This window comes from Aptenodytes patagonicus, chromosome 1, assembly GCF_965638725.1.
Source record: "Aptenodytes patagonicus chromosome 1, bAptPat1.pri.cur, whole genome shotgun sequence".
Classification (NCBI taxonomy): Eukaryota; Metazoa; Chordata; class Aves; order Sphenisciformes; family Spheniscidae; genus Aptenodytes; species Aptenodytes patagonicus.
This window is the reverse complement of record NC_134949.1, coordinates 65,879,292-65,894,783: the sequence shown is the minus strand read 5'-3', so window position 1 is coordinate 65,894,783 and position 15,492 is coordinate 65,879,292. Positions and strand designations below refer to the sequence as shown.

The following is a 15,492-nucleotide window of genomic DNA, read 5'->3' as shown; positions in this document are numbered from 1 at the left end:
GATGGGTTTTTTTTTTGTCTTACTTCAACTTTTACAAATAAGTAACAAGTACACACGAATACAGACACATACTACCTAAAACTACAAGCTTCACTTCTTTTCCAGCTTTTATTGGACTGGAAGCCTGCTGTGCTAGAGGATATTCACCCTATATTTATAACAGTGCTTAAAGCAAGCCCAGAAGAATACAGGCTGCCAATCATCCTATATCACACTGATAAACCTAGCTAGCCCCTCTTCCCATGCCTTTAATGCCACTGGGGGCCATGGGTCTGCTATTTCCACTCCATAAAGCTGAAGAGAGGAATATTTACATTCTACAGTGGCATCGTCAGCTCTACTCTCTCATCTACCTTTTTCTTGCCAGGTGCAGTTACCACGTGCCTGATGCTTGCAGGAAAGCAGTAGGCCCTAAAGATCAAATGATCAGATGTCATTTTCTTTTGCCCAGCCAAATGAAAAACAATGGTACAAGAAGTAACTGTCTTGATATGTTCCCCTGCCTTCTTTGCTGCAGAGCTGCTTTACTTTTCAGTGCAGATTCTGCTTCTCAATCCAGGGGCTGATGTAAGCAAGGCAAGGATGGAAGCAAAGGGAAAAAAAGGGGAAAAGAAAGACTTGTAACAAGAGAAAAGGAAAAATGAAAGGACTCTATTACTTCTGCCTTGGCTATCAGCCAGAGAGTGGAAAGCAGATTTATAGCTGTTACGGTAAACAACTGAAAGAAAACCAAGGCACTCAGCTACCTATACTCTGTCAACATCAATTTCATCCCTTAAACACACTCCAACAAAAAAACCTTACATTCCACTTGGAAAACTCTTTGTCATCCCCTTATCTACTGGAATTATTCAGAAAGCATTTTCAAGCTAGGTGGTAGTTGACTTTTTCAACATCCGGGTAGGTAGGTCCCTTTGTCAAGCACGTGTGTATTCTGTTGCTTGAAATCACCCCAAGGAGAAGAGGAGAGCTAGACTGCTTGCATTTCTTTTTTGGAAAGTGGGATGCCAGTCAAGAAGCAAGATCTCTCTAAAAAAGCCAATCTGTAGTCTCATGGTGTGTGGGAGTGTTTTGTATGTCACTGTCTGCCAAAATAATTTGTCAGCAGGGTGAATTTCCTCAGCTGTTCATCAGGTGTTGAGATGCTACAAAAGTCATTAAGATCCCTCATTTTGAGGGCTTGGGGGCAGGCGGGTGGGAAAAGAGGAAGCTAAAATCCCACCCAGTCCACTCTGGGGAGCTACATTCTGAATAATAAAATTATTTGGTAATAAGTACTGATGAGAAAAAAAAACATCCTATGGGATGCAGTACAGGATGTACTCTATTTCTGCCACATATTGAAGGGGCAGAAACACAAACCCACCTCATCAGATGTGCCTACTGTTGTTAAAACCCCTTAGCAATTCAGCACCTCAATAGCAAAGGCTGGAGACTTAATTCTGGAAGAAAACAAGCACTATTTGCATTGCATTCACATACACAAGTAAGGCCGTACACATGCAAATCTAAACCAAATTCTGATTTCTTCCTTTTCCCATTACGGTTAACAAAAGCAGAAGTAAAAGACGATGTCTTAAAGCTCAGTACTACTGGGAAAGGGGTTGCCAGAAGGATGTGAAAGTACCAAATACTAATGACTGTTGCAGAAATTTTAATAAGTAAAAACCATGATTTTTCTACACCCCAGTTCTCTGTAGATAAGGCCAGACTTTGGCAGTAGTGACATAAAAATTCTACTAATTAACAGGGGAAGAGGTGATTAAATAAGGCTTTCCATGTATTCAATCACTTAAAGGCAACACCAGAAGTTGCTGAAAGTTTATTTTAAACAGTTTCCAGAACCATCTGATTCTCACTGTTTGCAAAGATCCCTAAGGTCTGGTGGGTGCAATCACTGTAGAGCCACGGCTCATCCCCTGACATAGCAGGGACTGTATGTGATAACACTTTCCCTAGTCCTGCTTCTGTATCTTCGGACATCAGAGCAAAATGCCAGGATCTTCCCATGCCCAGAACCATGCCTGAGACGGTACCAACATGGCTGAAGTATCACAAAGCCTCTTGAATCCTGAGTTGAGAACGTCTGTTCTCATGTTTACCTCACCTACACAGTCTGTAGGTGATACACTCAGGGTATACCAAAACCATCTCATGCGGGCCAGTCTTTGAAAAGATATTTTGGTGCAAACATTCCTCTCCATCCCCTGTGATTTTAGCATTGTTTTCCTCTCTAAACTGTGTTCCTTTTTTCTGCAGTTGAGTCAAGGTGTATCTACTAATCAGACATGTCCAGGAGTCCCTTCTCCTGGCTATGACAGGGATGAACATCACTACAACTAGAGACATTGCTTGGGAAAAGTGGACATGGATTAAGTGACAATGTGGGGGAGGCTCAAAACTAACTTTAATGTTTATCCAGGTAAAAGTCTTATTTCAAGTTTCATGACAAGTCATTTGACAAATTCATATATATTCTGTATCTACAGCCTTACTTGAGGTTGCTGTATAAGCAGCTCCAGAAGGAAAAAGAAAACAACTTCTAGAAAAATTGTAAAAGCTGGACACTCAAACTAGCTTCCAAATAGTAACAGATACCAGCAGCAGTAGCTGTCCTTAAAGAAACTTTTGAAATCCCACAGGCTGCAAAGCAGCACTGGGCACTAAACAAGATTTTTCTTTGCTGTCAATCTGGAAAGAGTATGAATTTCACTGGGAAGTATTTCTGTCTGCAGTGCTACAGTCTCCAGATTGTTCTTGTATTCAATGATTGTACCACAAAATAAAAATAAATCCTGTTTTTGAGTAGCTCTGTACTGAACTGACTATACAGAGAAAAAAAGAGATTTAAACTATTTCTGGAAGGGTTTGATTTTAAAAACATAAGAGATCTCACAGAGAAATCACGCTCCTTTTTGTCAGCCAAATCCCACCGTTTTTAAGAGCCTTCCTATTGTTTGTCAGGCTGAAATTTTTTTCTGGATGGCGAGAAATGAAGCTTCAAGACAAATTATTCAAGCAATGCCAAAATTCCACTAGATTTTCATTGTTACATTGTAAGTTTTTAAGGGAATAAGAAAGGGCAGAAATACATCTTTTCAAAACCACAGACACGTATATTCAAGGTAGAATTCCAAAGGAAACCAATAGTTATTCCTTTTTTCCCCACTGAAAATCTCCAAAAACAATGAAGGCGGCTAAAATCTTGAAGTATATGGAGAGCATTAAAATTCACAACAGGAACATCAAGTACATGAAATTCATTATTTACCACATCTGGGCACTAGAGTGTAAAAAAAATTAACAGGTGCCTTCTTTGTCAAGAAAGTCTCCAGAAATGGGGGTAGGGGAAGACTTACAGCAGCAACTGAAGATTCCCTAATGGTGGATAAATTGTAGCTTCTATCTGGAATGCGCACAAGATTTTAAGTATTGTGACTGCATCACGCTGACAATAGTGAGAGCTTTCAAAACACAGGACCAGACCCCACACTGAGATACATCACTTTTTCCCACTCAGTCTCACTCAGGGAACTTGCTTTCCCTCAAAACAATTTCTTATCCATTTGCTACATTCTTACTTTTTTTTTTTTTTTTTGCTTTCTTCAAAGTACTTTCCCTATTTAACCCATGTTTACCTTTCCCTGAATCATTCGCATTTCTCTTTACATCACTTTTCCTCTTCTTTGAGTCCACCCACATCTTTCCTTTCACTAACGCCCCTCCTTTTTAATATCACTTTCCTAGCGAGAGGTGGAAAACTGCTTTAGGCAAACCTTTCTCATGCTCCCCTTTAAGGTAGTAAGAGTGATGCCTTACAAGCTATTTGTAAAAGCATCTAAGATAACAGAAGAGAAAGAAAAGGGAGAGTCAAGCATAAACAGACACTGCGTTTTGTTATGCTCTAATTCTATTATAAGGACTACATAGGAGTGTACAGTGAAGGCGAGATGGTGATTTATGCCTTCACTCAAATAAGATTTGGTTGAAAGCAATCAGTACTCATGGAGCCTCATCTGGGATTTTAAACAATGGAAAGTAATTTGTACAAGTGTACAAATAGCTGGTTAAACCATACGCACTTCACTCTTGTGGCTTAATCTTATAAATGCAGCTTGAACTAACCTGAACCAGAAAACTAATTCAGATTTTGCTATCAAAACACACCAAGGTAGACTACTCTGCCTATTTAAGAGCTGATGCTGAGTTTTCCAATGCAAGAGTTTGGGGGGAACGCTTGAATTTTTCAAGTATTCACCAACCTTCGAAATTTTAAAGGTTCACTATCACTAGGGAGCTCCTGCCTAGCATGTTCAAATCTTAAGAGTGACCTCTCTATATTTTCTTATCTTTCACGAGATGAACATTCCCTCTTTCTACATGCAAACTTGCATCCCTGATGCTCTTCTCACCTTGTACCACAAAAAGATTTCTCTTAAAAAAAAAAACCAAAACCCAAACCACCTTGTAACATCTGTACTGTCGCACTGATTTCCTGGGCAATGATCTGATTCTTGTGGCTGAGTTAAAACACTTGGCATTCAACCTTTTTCTTCCTCCCTCTCAGGAACTAGGTTATTATTGCCTCATAAAGCAGTGCCTGGATGGTATTACTAGCTAATTAATGTCTATTTAGTGTAAGGGGCTGCAGCCATCTTCCAGCCCCTACAGGCATTTTTTCTTCTTCTCCCTGACAGGACCAGATGGCATTCTGGCCAACCTTCACCCACCCTTCAGGAGCCATACACTCGATTCAGACAATGCATCTACCAGCTTTAGAAACACATTACCATCACAGCTGGACAGATGCTAGAAGAGTGGTTGTTATTGCCCCAAACAATGGGAAAATGAATTACTTCAATTAAAAGATGTAGATTAAACCTCTACCAAGGTAAATACCAAAAATACCTTTTCATTTTCGTATGCTGCTGTGGTTTTTATTTTATTTAATTTTCCAGCTCTCATCACGTAGCAGGGTGAGAAACACATAACTAGGAAGAGAAATACATGGCCAACAATGAATGCTTACAGCAGGCTATGAGGGAATGGTCGTCCCCATTTCACTGCACCATTTGATCATAGGATAAATCAGGATGATGAACCCACTCATGTTCAAAGGAAGAGTCCAATTACATGTTTCAGTGGAGTCAGCCCAGAACACTTAGCTTTTTTCAAGATCAAGCACCAGCAGTCCAAGTAATTGTCTTCCCGTTGTTTTCTGTATGCACCGTTCACACTAATTTGATGTTCCTATTAAGCTACGATCTGCTCCAGCTCCTGGTTACTGCATCAAGATGCTGTTTCATGTCCTGCCCACTCCACACATCAGTCACACATCAAAGAGCCATCAGAAAGGGAGCAAAACACAAAATACCATCAATCAAAAGCCACCTGAAAATTAACTAACATGAAGCTCACTAATTAAAAACAAAAGCGTAAATAATTTTCTCTCAGAAAGACCTTGTCTCAAAGCCATTACATTCAAATTACTCTTTACCCCAACAGCTTGTGATCAAAAGCAACACCAAGCATAATTAATTTTAGATCACATATTCTCTTCTCTACTTTCATTGACTGAAGTAATTTAAGGGATCTCTCTATTTGCACACTTTGTCTTTTTAGCCACACTCCTCACGTCTCAGAAATAATTACTTCATCTTAAAGAGATTATATATATATATAGGTATACACACACATATATATATGTATATATAGTGATGCCAGAGACACTCTAAGCAGCCTGCAGCCATACTATGACCAGCTGGTCTGATCTGCTCCTAACATCTGAGGAGGGTCACTCCCAACTCCTGTTTGGGAGAAAAATGACCATTGAGAAAACAGCCTCAGTGGGTCAACTGATGACACTTTCTCTCACAGCAAGTCCCCTGTCACTTGCCCTAGTGCAAGTGACAAATATTGCACTTTGAGCTGGAAGTGCTGTACAGTATTTTGGACTAGATGTAAAACACTGGACACTGATGACTCTTAAAAGATCCACAAGAACTCCATGTACAGGAGGAATTGTCTCCTCTATGCTCTGCCATATTCCTTTTTGGGAATTTTGCTAAAATCCTTTCCACAAGTTTTATTTGAAAAATAATTTCCGAAGGGACAAACCTCTGTAAAGAACCTATGAGCTACTTCAGCTGCCAAAATATAATAGTGCTTTCTAAGTTTTTCTTTAAAGTGCCAGGTTAGAAAGATTTTTTAGGTTGCAAAGTCAAGCACCCAGAAGCTTGTAAATGCCAGAGCTTATGTCATCTGAGCATCATATTCCAGCCCTGCTGCACTCAAGCATTTTGACAACCTTTAATGACACTGCCACCTGCTACTTTCTTCTACTGGACTCTTGCCTCAGTGTTTAAGTAGAGACCTGCTTGATATCCTTTTGTATTTTGTATATGCAGTGCACAGCCTCAAGATTTATTTATTCCACGCTACCAAAACTGTGCACAGAATGTAAAATGGTTAATTTTCTCCTAAGCATCTCTGACAGAGTCTCCCCATTGTATCCAAGTTTCTTGTGACCATGAAATTTACCCTCACTGTGCTCCTCTAAGGTGAAGTTGCACTATTATCTGTATTCTGCAGCTGGGCAAATGAGAGTCAGAAGGAAGGCAGGCACAAACTTTCCATTAATTTTAGTAATACAACCTGAGGCACACAGAAAGCCCATTTCTCAGTTTCCAGCCCTTCACTCTCTTTCAAAGTCTCCTTGTAATGGCCTCCCAGGAGCCCATCCTACTTCACAGTGGACATGCACGGAATGAGGAGCCCGTTGTTACTGACCATTTGTGAAAAGTTTGTTGTAAATCTGCATCATTCAGAAATTCCGTCAGGGAAACTGAGGGGAGAAGACAGTCCTCCAGAGCAGCATTCAGTTGCCTTAACTGTAATAATACCTTGCTCTCTCCACTGCAATCCCCCGCCTCATTTACTATAGACCTTCCAGCTTGGCAGCAAATGAGGCAGTGCCTAAACATACTTCAGAGCTTGCCCACCGGTATAATGAATAATCTGCATCAGCCCAGAACTCCAGATTCTGGAGAGAAACAGCCACAGACCCTTTCCCCCATGCCCCTAACCTCTCTCACTCACCTCTTACCTATCTGCACCCCATGTCCTCCTTTTCATTATTCCCATTCTGATTTCCCAGACATCTGTATGTCCCCTGTGCTCCTAATTACCAGCTCCCATCCCATAACCCTGCTCCCCAACTTCCTGCACACACTCCCTTTTTGCTGATACTCCTTTGGCTCTTGCAACCTCTTTTCCCTGTTCCTCCATACACCTTTTCCTGACCCATCTCCATTTGACCACGACTGCCGCTTCCCTTTTCTCCTTGCTACTGGAGATCAGCTGGTGAGCAGTGCAGGCCCCCTTCCCTCAGCCCGGTGGGCAGGCCTGCAACCAGGATTAAGCACAGAGGGGCATAACTCCTCCATGAGCATGTGCAGACAGAAACTTTTGAAAGCAACACTCTTGAATCTGAGGTGTCTCCAAAGTGCATGGAGCAACCTCATCAGCAGGGCAAACGCAGGGGTACTTTTCTCAAGACAGCAAAAGGCATCTCCCTGGTATTATGGTGACACTTTATTAAATGTCAAGCCTCCAAAACTTAATTCCAATGAAGTTCATTCCACTACCAGCACCAAAACATCTCAGGAAACAACTGCTGGATTTATTTATTTTAAAGAAGGTAATTTAGAGCAGCACATTTCCCAGAAATCTTGTCTTTAGAAACAACTGACTTTTTTGTTAAAGTTTTAACTAAAAGAAAAAGAGAAAGAATCAGTCAAAGACTAATTCTTACCATGAAAAATTTCAGCCAAAACAATTAAAGTGTAGAGAAGCTATAAAGAAAACAATTCCTTATAGTAGGCAGTGACAGGTACATTTTACTCTGGCAGTGCTACTGACTTTGCTTGTAATTAATAAATCTACCAAACATAATTGTTCCAGCTAAGCAAACATTTCCAGTCACGCTGATGTAAACAAAATCATTCCTCTTATCAATTAGAAGTTAGTCCACATGTTGTCACCATCTCTCCACACTGCCTAAAGGTGTCTAAGCATCATTTTTCTCCCAGCTTTGCCAGCTCCAAATTTCAGGCCCTGCCATTCCAGTCTGTGGAAAACTGAACCTGAATTCACCATCCTTCACATTGCAAAGAGCATAAAAACAAGAACTGATCCAGAATCCCTCAGGGTAATGGGAGAAGACCAGGTGAGTGTCTCCTGGCAGTGCTACCCAGGTCACCCTTTCTTACTATGACAACTCCTTCTCCTGCCAGCAGTTTCCATTTTGCTGGAAAGTTTCCAGTTTGTAGCCACATGGCTATGCAGCCTCCTGTCCACACTGCATCCGCCCTGGAGCTGTACTCAGCAGGCACCTTGCAGCTGCCTTCCACACACATCCAAGACAGAAAGACAAACTGAAACTAGGACCACATGGTCACTGTTTCTAATTTTTCTATACTAAGTTTTAAAACCCGTTCATAGGGATCCAGATACAGTAGAACCAGAAATGTAAAGCAGAAGTGATGTACACAACTAGACATTACATACTTGGGGGGCAAAAACAACCCCCAAACACTAGAATTTTTCAAAGCCAGTAACACAGTTCAGACAGGTGCTTCCCGTCTAAACTTCAGTAGCAATTATGAATCTACTGCTGGTTTTGAAAATCTAAAGTGAAAGGACCAAAAAGCTGAGAATCACTTCTGAAATAGGCAAGAAGAATAAGAGATGCTCTTACACAAATCTGAACATGGCAAACAGGATTGCGGTGGTAGAAATCTCTTACATGGGGGAATTATCAGCAACAAAACCACTGTTTAGTCATCCTACACCGACAATGGTATCTCTGGTTCAAGTTTATATGAAAACTATTGCCTACATCTTTGAAAGTAAGCAGCAATTGTAGAAGTTTCTGCTTTGTCACATTGCATCAGAGCTACCTTAAGGGTGAGTGCTTCAGTCTTTCTCATAACCAGTTGCCATTCCTTAGCTGGAACTTCAGGCATCCAAAATAATGTATTTACTTTTGGAAACTTGGATCTAGGTTTAAGAGTGCAGGGTGCCACAGAGGAAAAAAACAAAGGCAAGAACATATAATAATGGAGAAAGAGGAAGAAACAGAAGGGAGGAGCAAAAGAGAAGAAGCAAAAGGACTTCTGTAATTTCAGCACGTCAGCACAATTCGTTAAGCTTAAAGGAGCCACTGGGAGTTGTCTGTGGTGATGGTGACAGTGCATCATCAAGCAGAGAAATGCAGAGGGCTCTTACTGCAGCATGTGTGTCTGGCTGGCGTCCTTTTGTTTGTCAGGTACCTCGTAGTGTGGGGAAATCTTGCCGAGGCCACTGTCACTCAGCATCCTCTTTCGAACCGCAGGGTTCCACCGATCTGATATTCTAGGGAGGGAAGAAGGAAGAGAAAGGCATTCACCCCTCAAAAAGTACCTCGTGTGCTCTACTTTGAAGCTGTCTTATGCTTACTGGTTCCCAGCATTTTTCAGCCCATAGCAAGTTAAAATAACTTAATTCACTATGAAGACGAGACTGTTCCTAAAGATGAATAGAAGCATTTCTGGTCTGCCCAGAGGATGAGAAGAAACAGAGACACTTCACCACCATTCTTAGGCACAAAGGGCTTCAGGGCCTTATACAGTGGTATCAGAGCCCTGACCATACAGAGAAGGGGTTTGTAACTTGATTGATACAGCTTTATGGTGGGGCAGATACAGTCGGGGGTGTGAGGAGGTTGAAAGGTGCCAAAGTCCATTAGCCCTGCTGTGTGCTCCAGGATGCCTAGCGGAGTAGACGTTATTCCACCGTCCTGTCATTACCATGGCTGCATCTGATCCTGTCCCCAGCTCCCCACCTAAGATCTGCTTTCCCACATCTCCCAATCCTTCAGAAAAGGGGACCAGAAAAGAGATGCCCAACTCTAATACAGCTGTTGAAAGCCAGATCCCAGCACCACTCACCCAGAGGCCTGCTCCACTACCAGATCAGGCATTCCTGGTGGCGTCCCCACCTGCTGTGACATTACCAGCTCTGGGTCCAGAATAAAAATCTCGTCCTGCGAAATTTCCGTCACAAAGTGCAAATGTTCCTGTTGGAGTGATACAAGGAACAAATAATGAACCTGCAGCATCACTGGTCTCTCAGAGCACCCAGCTGGCTATAGGAAAGCTGGGTGCACATCAGGGTCTCTGAAGAGCATTCATGGGACTCTGTCTGTGTATTTAAGTGCACACACATACACACTAAAACCAATGCCACTGAAGTCACCTATAAATACTTCATCGAGTTCAAGCCAAACAAGATTCCCAATCAGCGAGCTTCACACTCACAGCAACACTTAAAAGGCTGCTACTCAGTGACTCTGTGTCATTCAGCTGAAAAGTGGAGGTCTACCCAAAAAGCCGAGGTTTGCATTTCAAAATGAGGATCAATACCTGCCCTCTGATGATGGCTGACAGAAATTTTCATTGTTTGAGGGTACTCTCCCAGACCTCCATTGCTTGTACATTCTGGTTTCACATCTCCGTTACCAAAGCTCTCCTTCTCAGTCCCTCTTTTTTGTTATTGACACTGAAGGCTCACTGTCCTTCAAAAAACACCAAGTATGAGTAGGCCTGTCTATGTAGGCAAATGAGCAGGAAACTTCCCACCGTTTGTGCGCTGGGACGATCACTCAGGGCAAAGGAGTAGGAGGGAAAGATTACCATTTGTACAGAGTCAAGTATTAAAGAAATGCAGAATAAGCCAAACAGAGTCACATTGCCCAGTTAAACCTGTAGCAGCATCTTCTTCACCCTTGCTTTCCAAATGTTAAGGTACAACTTCATCAAAGCATTTATATGGCTGTGTGCAAGGAAGTCCCATGGTGGCTACATGCAGACACTGAACCTGGGACCTCTGAACTAAAGCCACAGCTCCTTCTGCTTGAACTAAACCACCAGCTGTTTTTGCTAGGAAGCAGTCATATGTTCATGTGATTCAGAAACAGCTTACGCAGTTCTCAGGGGGACCAGATACAAATGACCACTGTGTGAAATCAACAGTTTGCACTTAATGCTGAGCCACTAATTGGCCTGTTCTGGCTACAAATCAGAAACACCAAAAGCTCTGTAAAATTTTCAAAGTGTCTTTTAGAAAATATATTCAGATTGTCAAATCTATACCACAGGTTTGAATCCAATGGAGCTACACACTGTGTTGGGGTTCCTGGGGAATATTTGATACAGCTCTGTTCATAATTCTCAACTTGTAACACCACCTTAATTTCCATAGCTATTCCATGTCACACACACAGGATCAAGACTTCTGGTGACTAAAAGCATCAGTGAAAAGATAAACTCAAATACTCTGGTGGCACACACATGCCCTTAGCAAGACTTGACAAGGATGACAAATGTAGAAAATTCTGATCTGTACATCAGATTGGTAGTAAACAGAAAGGCAGATGGTCAGCAGATATAAAACTTCAGTGAAACAACGTGAATTACATCAACTAAAAAATGGCCCAGAATTTTTTCTCTGCTTTTCATTGGATGTGAGTAGCATTTTAGTATACACAGGAGGAATGGCAGATAATTCATTTTAAGCTGCATTTGACATAGCTTTAAAAAAAAAAAATCTGTAGAAATGGTAACTGAATAAAGATTTACCTGAGATCTGTCAATGCGGTAAAAACGATCAGCAGAAGTTGCTGCAAGACAGAGAAACAACAGAGCCGCAGTGAAGAAAACGGTCTGAGCAGAACTGCATGGACTGAGCTAACATCACTACCACGTAAGACCACCTCTGTGTCAGTGAAGTCACAGTGGTTTCACAAGAAAATAATCTGATTCATTCATTATGTCCATACTCCTATCCCATTAAATGGTGAATTTAAAGGTGAGGCTTAACAAAACACTATTCACTGATATTATTAACTTCAAATAAATATTAAAAAAACATATAAAATGGATTTCAGGCTTATAAGAAGAATTGATTACATCAAAATAGTGACAGAAAAAGTTTCATTGTTCCAATGAGAGTATAGCAAGCATATAATGAAATTGATGGGTCTAACAGGATTAATTCAAATTTTGAATCTAAAGAACAATAACATGCTTGGGAGCTCTTTGTAAATCAAATGCATGGCCACAGATATTCACCCTGAATTACCAATACGCTCAAGGAAAATTTATGCTACTCATGAAAAACACATGAAAATAGGGGAGATTCACTCAATAAAGCACCTAATATGAATCTTGTCACCCCCAAATAATTTATATTACTAAACCCAGAAGTATTTTATCACATGCAATGTGCTTCATCAGATGCGATTTTTTTGTTTCTGCTTTGCATTTAGTTTGGCCAGTGAAATCAGATTCATTCATTCTGGAGTTTTGACACAAGAGCACAGTGATGTAGCATTGTAGGTTTTGGCACTGCAAGGGAATATCAAATCCCTGAAGACAAAAACTGAATGCATCTACCCACCCAGCTTTCTCCAAAAACCAAACAGATTCTCAAAAAGTTTTTTATCAATTTCTCTCAGGAGAGACAAGAAAGAGTGATTATAAATTGCCAAGGAGAAATTGTTTTTGTTTAGAATAAAAATTTCAGTCTCCCCATGCCGAAGCTTTTGCAAAAGCAGATGCCATCCATTTTAGCTGCTAATTCCAGTGCTCTGGAGCCTGATGTAAAGCCCAGATAAGCCGTCTGCATTGACAAAGACTGGGTCAAATACAAGCGCGGCTCTCCAGGGAGCTACATGAAGTGCAGTCTTACAGGGAAACGGAGGTACATTTCCATCACCTAAACACTATAGTACCTAAATGCTATAGTACTTAAAGAGAAACCAGAGTGAAGAACGCAGCCTTACCAGCAGCAGCGCGTTGCCACAACCAGCTGTATTCTGAGTCCAGGCAATGCCATGCAGTAAGTGCTGCTCATCACATCAGAGACAGTAACAAACCAAACCTCTAACCACTCTTAGAAGAACATGTCTCCTTGGGGTGACAAAGCTACAGCAGACATTTTGATTGCTAGATGAAAGGCCTGTTTCATTTTTCAGAGGGGAAAGGGGGGCACTCAGCTCCTTTTTTACCTGCTCAGCGTAACAAGAAGGAACCGTTACCCCTCCATAGTAATACTCTCAGATGCGCTATCCTTCACATGCACACCAGAAGCAAGCAGCATGCTAGGCACAAGAGATGGGAGATGCACTTACCATCTAGGAAGCACCATCTAGGAGAGAGCCTCTGAACAGAAAGTACTCTGGGGAAAGAGCTTTCCTGGTCCTGGATAGGGCAGGGAAATGACATAAAAAATAACACTTTTTTCTCTAAAAAGGACTATTTTCTAGTCTCTGCTTTTTTCATTTTGCTCTACTGACATTGCCCAATGTGCAAAACCTACATAACCCAAACCCACTGGATTTGCTTCTCACTAACATCAGGGTTTGACTGTAATACAGAAAAGAGTAAACTGATACGGTTAGCTTCAGCCACATCCTCAGCTATCACCTTCCCTTCAGTTCAGCAATACCAAAAAGCTTTGCATCAAAAACAGCTTTCTCAGCTGTCTACAGACCCCTTTATTTGTGGGGACACAGGAACAGAGAGAGGTGAAAGAGGTCAAAGATACACATCAGTATGAAACAACAGCTATGAACTCTAACTACTATTTTTGTTTCTTGTGTGCCTGTCACCTTCCTTTACACTAGCTCAGCATTTTCACACTCTTTCCCTCCTCTACCGATCTGCCACTCAAAGCAATTGCCCACTTTGCCTGTCTCTGGTGTGTCCCAAGTGCACATCAGGGTAAAAAAAGCGTTATCCTCTGCACCCAGAATGCAGAGAGTGCAGACCTGGGGACCACTGCCAGCCAAGCAAACAGACATCCTACATCAAACATGTTCCCGTTCGAGCTAAAAAGCCCTGCTCCTTGAGAGCCAACCGGCGTTATTTCAGGAACCAAACCAAATGACTGCGGAGGAATGAAGACCTTCTTCCTGACCTGTACTCACCAAGGAGTCAAACAGGTTGCTCCTTGCTTTTTCAGCTCTCATTGAGCTGGAGAGGCAAAAGGGATCTCAGAAAGCAGAGGGTGGTCATGGCTCTGCTCCATGCTGCCAGTGGATGGCCAGCCAACTTCCTAAAGCCACTGGGACACAACATTTAAACACAAATAGATTTGCACAGCACAAAACACAACAGCATGGATCTCAGGCACACACCCCAAACTTGTATAGAGCCAGATTCTATCCTTGTTTACATCTTAAGCAGTAAAATCAGCACATCTGCAAATGATGTAAATTCAGGCACATACTAGCTCAAGATTAAACTTTACTCCTCCTTCAGACAACAGACTACAGAGTGGTATACCAAATCACAAGGCAAGAAAAGAAAAAGTAGAAGCAATGGGGAGGAAAGGTACCTTTGAGAAAAGTATTGCTCTGCACGGAAAGCACAGAATATGAGTAATGTATATATACATATATTCATAACATGGGCATAGATTGGTGAAAATAGACCAGGATACAATGATATCTCATTGGGACTTCTCAGAATATCACACAGGAGCCCAGCACCTTTCCTAACAGCAGGATGCAGGACAAACTATTTTCATATTGGGAATTGTACAGCTGTATCAGGTCAGTAGTTGTTTGAAGGTCCAACACCAGAAAGTAAAGGCTGGCTGAAAGATCGAGTTCCGAAAAGAGATTTCAAACAATCACGGGTTTTCAGCCAGAAGAGACAACAGGGCTATGAACACTTAACCCCTAGCATAACACAGAAATCCACCACTCCAGCCTGAGCTACAGCAGACCTTTTAGAAAGGCACCCAGGCTAAGTGAGAGACTCCAAGTGACACAAACCCCAACATTCCCTCAGGCAGCTGGCACCATGTGAATAGTTTGAAGGAGTATAGGAAGCAGCTTCACTTTCCAAGAAGAGGAAAAGTGCAGAAACACCAACACGGAGTTAAAATGAAAGTTTACGGCGTATCAAATGTGTCCAACACATCTGGAACATTCACAGAGATTCTCAAAGGTTCGCAGTTTCCTATATATTTTCCTCTGCTTTTACTGCCTAGTCCTTATATCATTAAGAAAACCTAAAAGTAATAGTCGTTTCTCAGCAATTTATCTTACTGTTTTGCAAATCCGACATATTTCTAAAATACTTCTTACCTAAGTAGCCACATGTCAGAAGAAATTAAGAAAAAAAATAAAGAATATATTGACAGAAAAATGGGAGTTTCATCAGTTCAATTTCCCAGGCTGCCCAGACATGTGTCAGTAAGACCACGGGGAAGAAGCAGTTTGCTTTCTTCAACCTGAGGAAAATCTCAAAGAATGCTGAAGTTGTCATTTCAGTCTGACTGGGCAAAACAATTTCCAGATTGATCACAGAGCAAATAACGCCCTCATAAGTTAAGAGGCAGATGTTGCACTCTTATTTATATAAAGGTATCTGACACTTTTTC

General features: G+C 41.5%; 1 protein-coding gene across 4 annotated transcripts in view; it reads right to left on the bottom strand.

The window, feature by feature from the left end:
• DGKI (diacylglycerol kinase iota) overlaps window positions 1-15,492 on the bottom strand; it is a 230,121-nt gene that overhangs the window by 49,992 nt on the left and 164,637 nt on the right. For all 4 annotated transcript variants that reach the window (XM_076340326.1, XM_076340343.1, XM_076340353.1 and 1 more), the window contains 4 exons: window positions 13,232-13,301; window positions 11,679-11,719; window positions 9,990-10,117; window positions 9,289-9,414 (listed from right to left, as the gene is read on the bottom strand). In XM_076340326.1, the coding sequence (XP_076196441.1) occupies window positions 9,289-9,414; window positions 9,990-10,117; window positions 11,679-11,719; window positions 13,232-13,301 (365 nt within the window). The remainder of the gene's footprint in view (window positions 1-9,288; window positions 9,415-9,989; window positions 10,118-11,678; window positions 11,720-13,231; window positions 13,302-15,492) is intronic.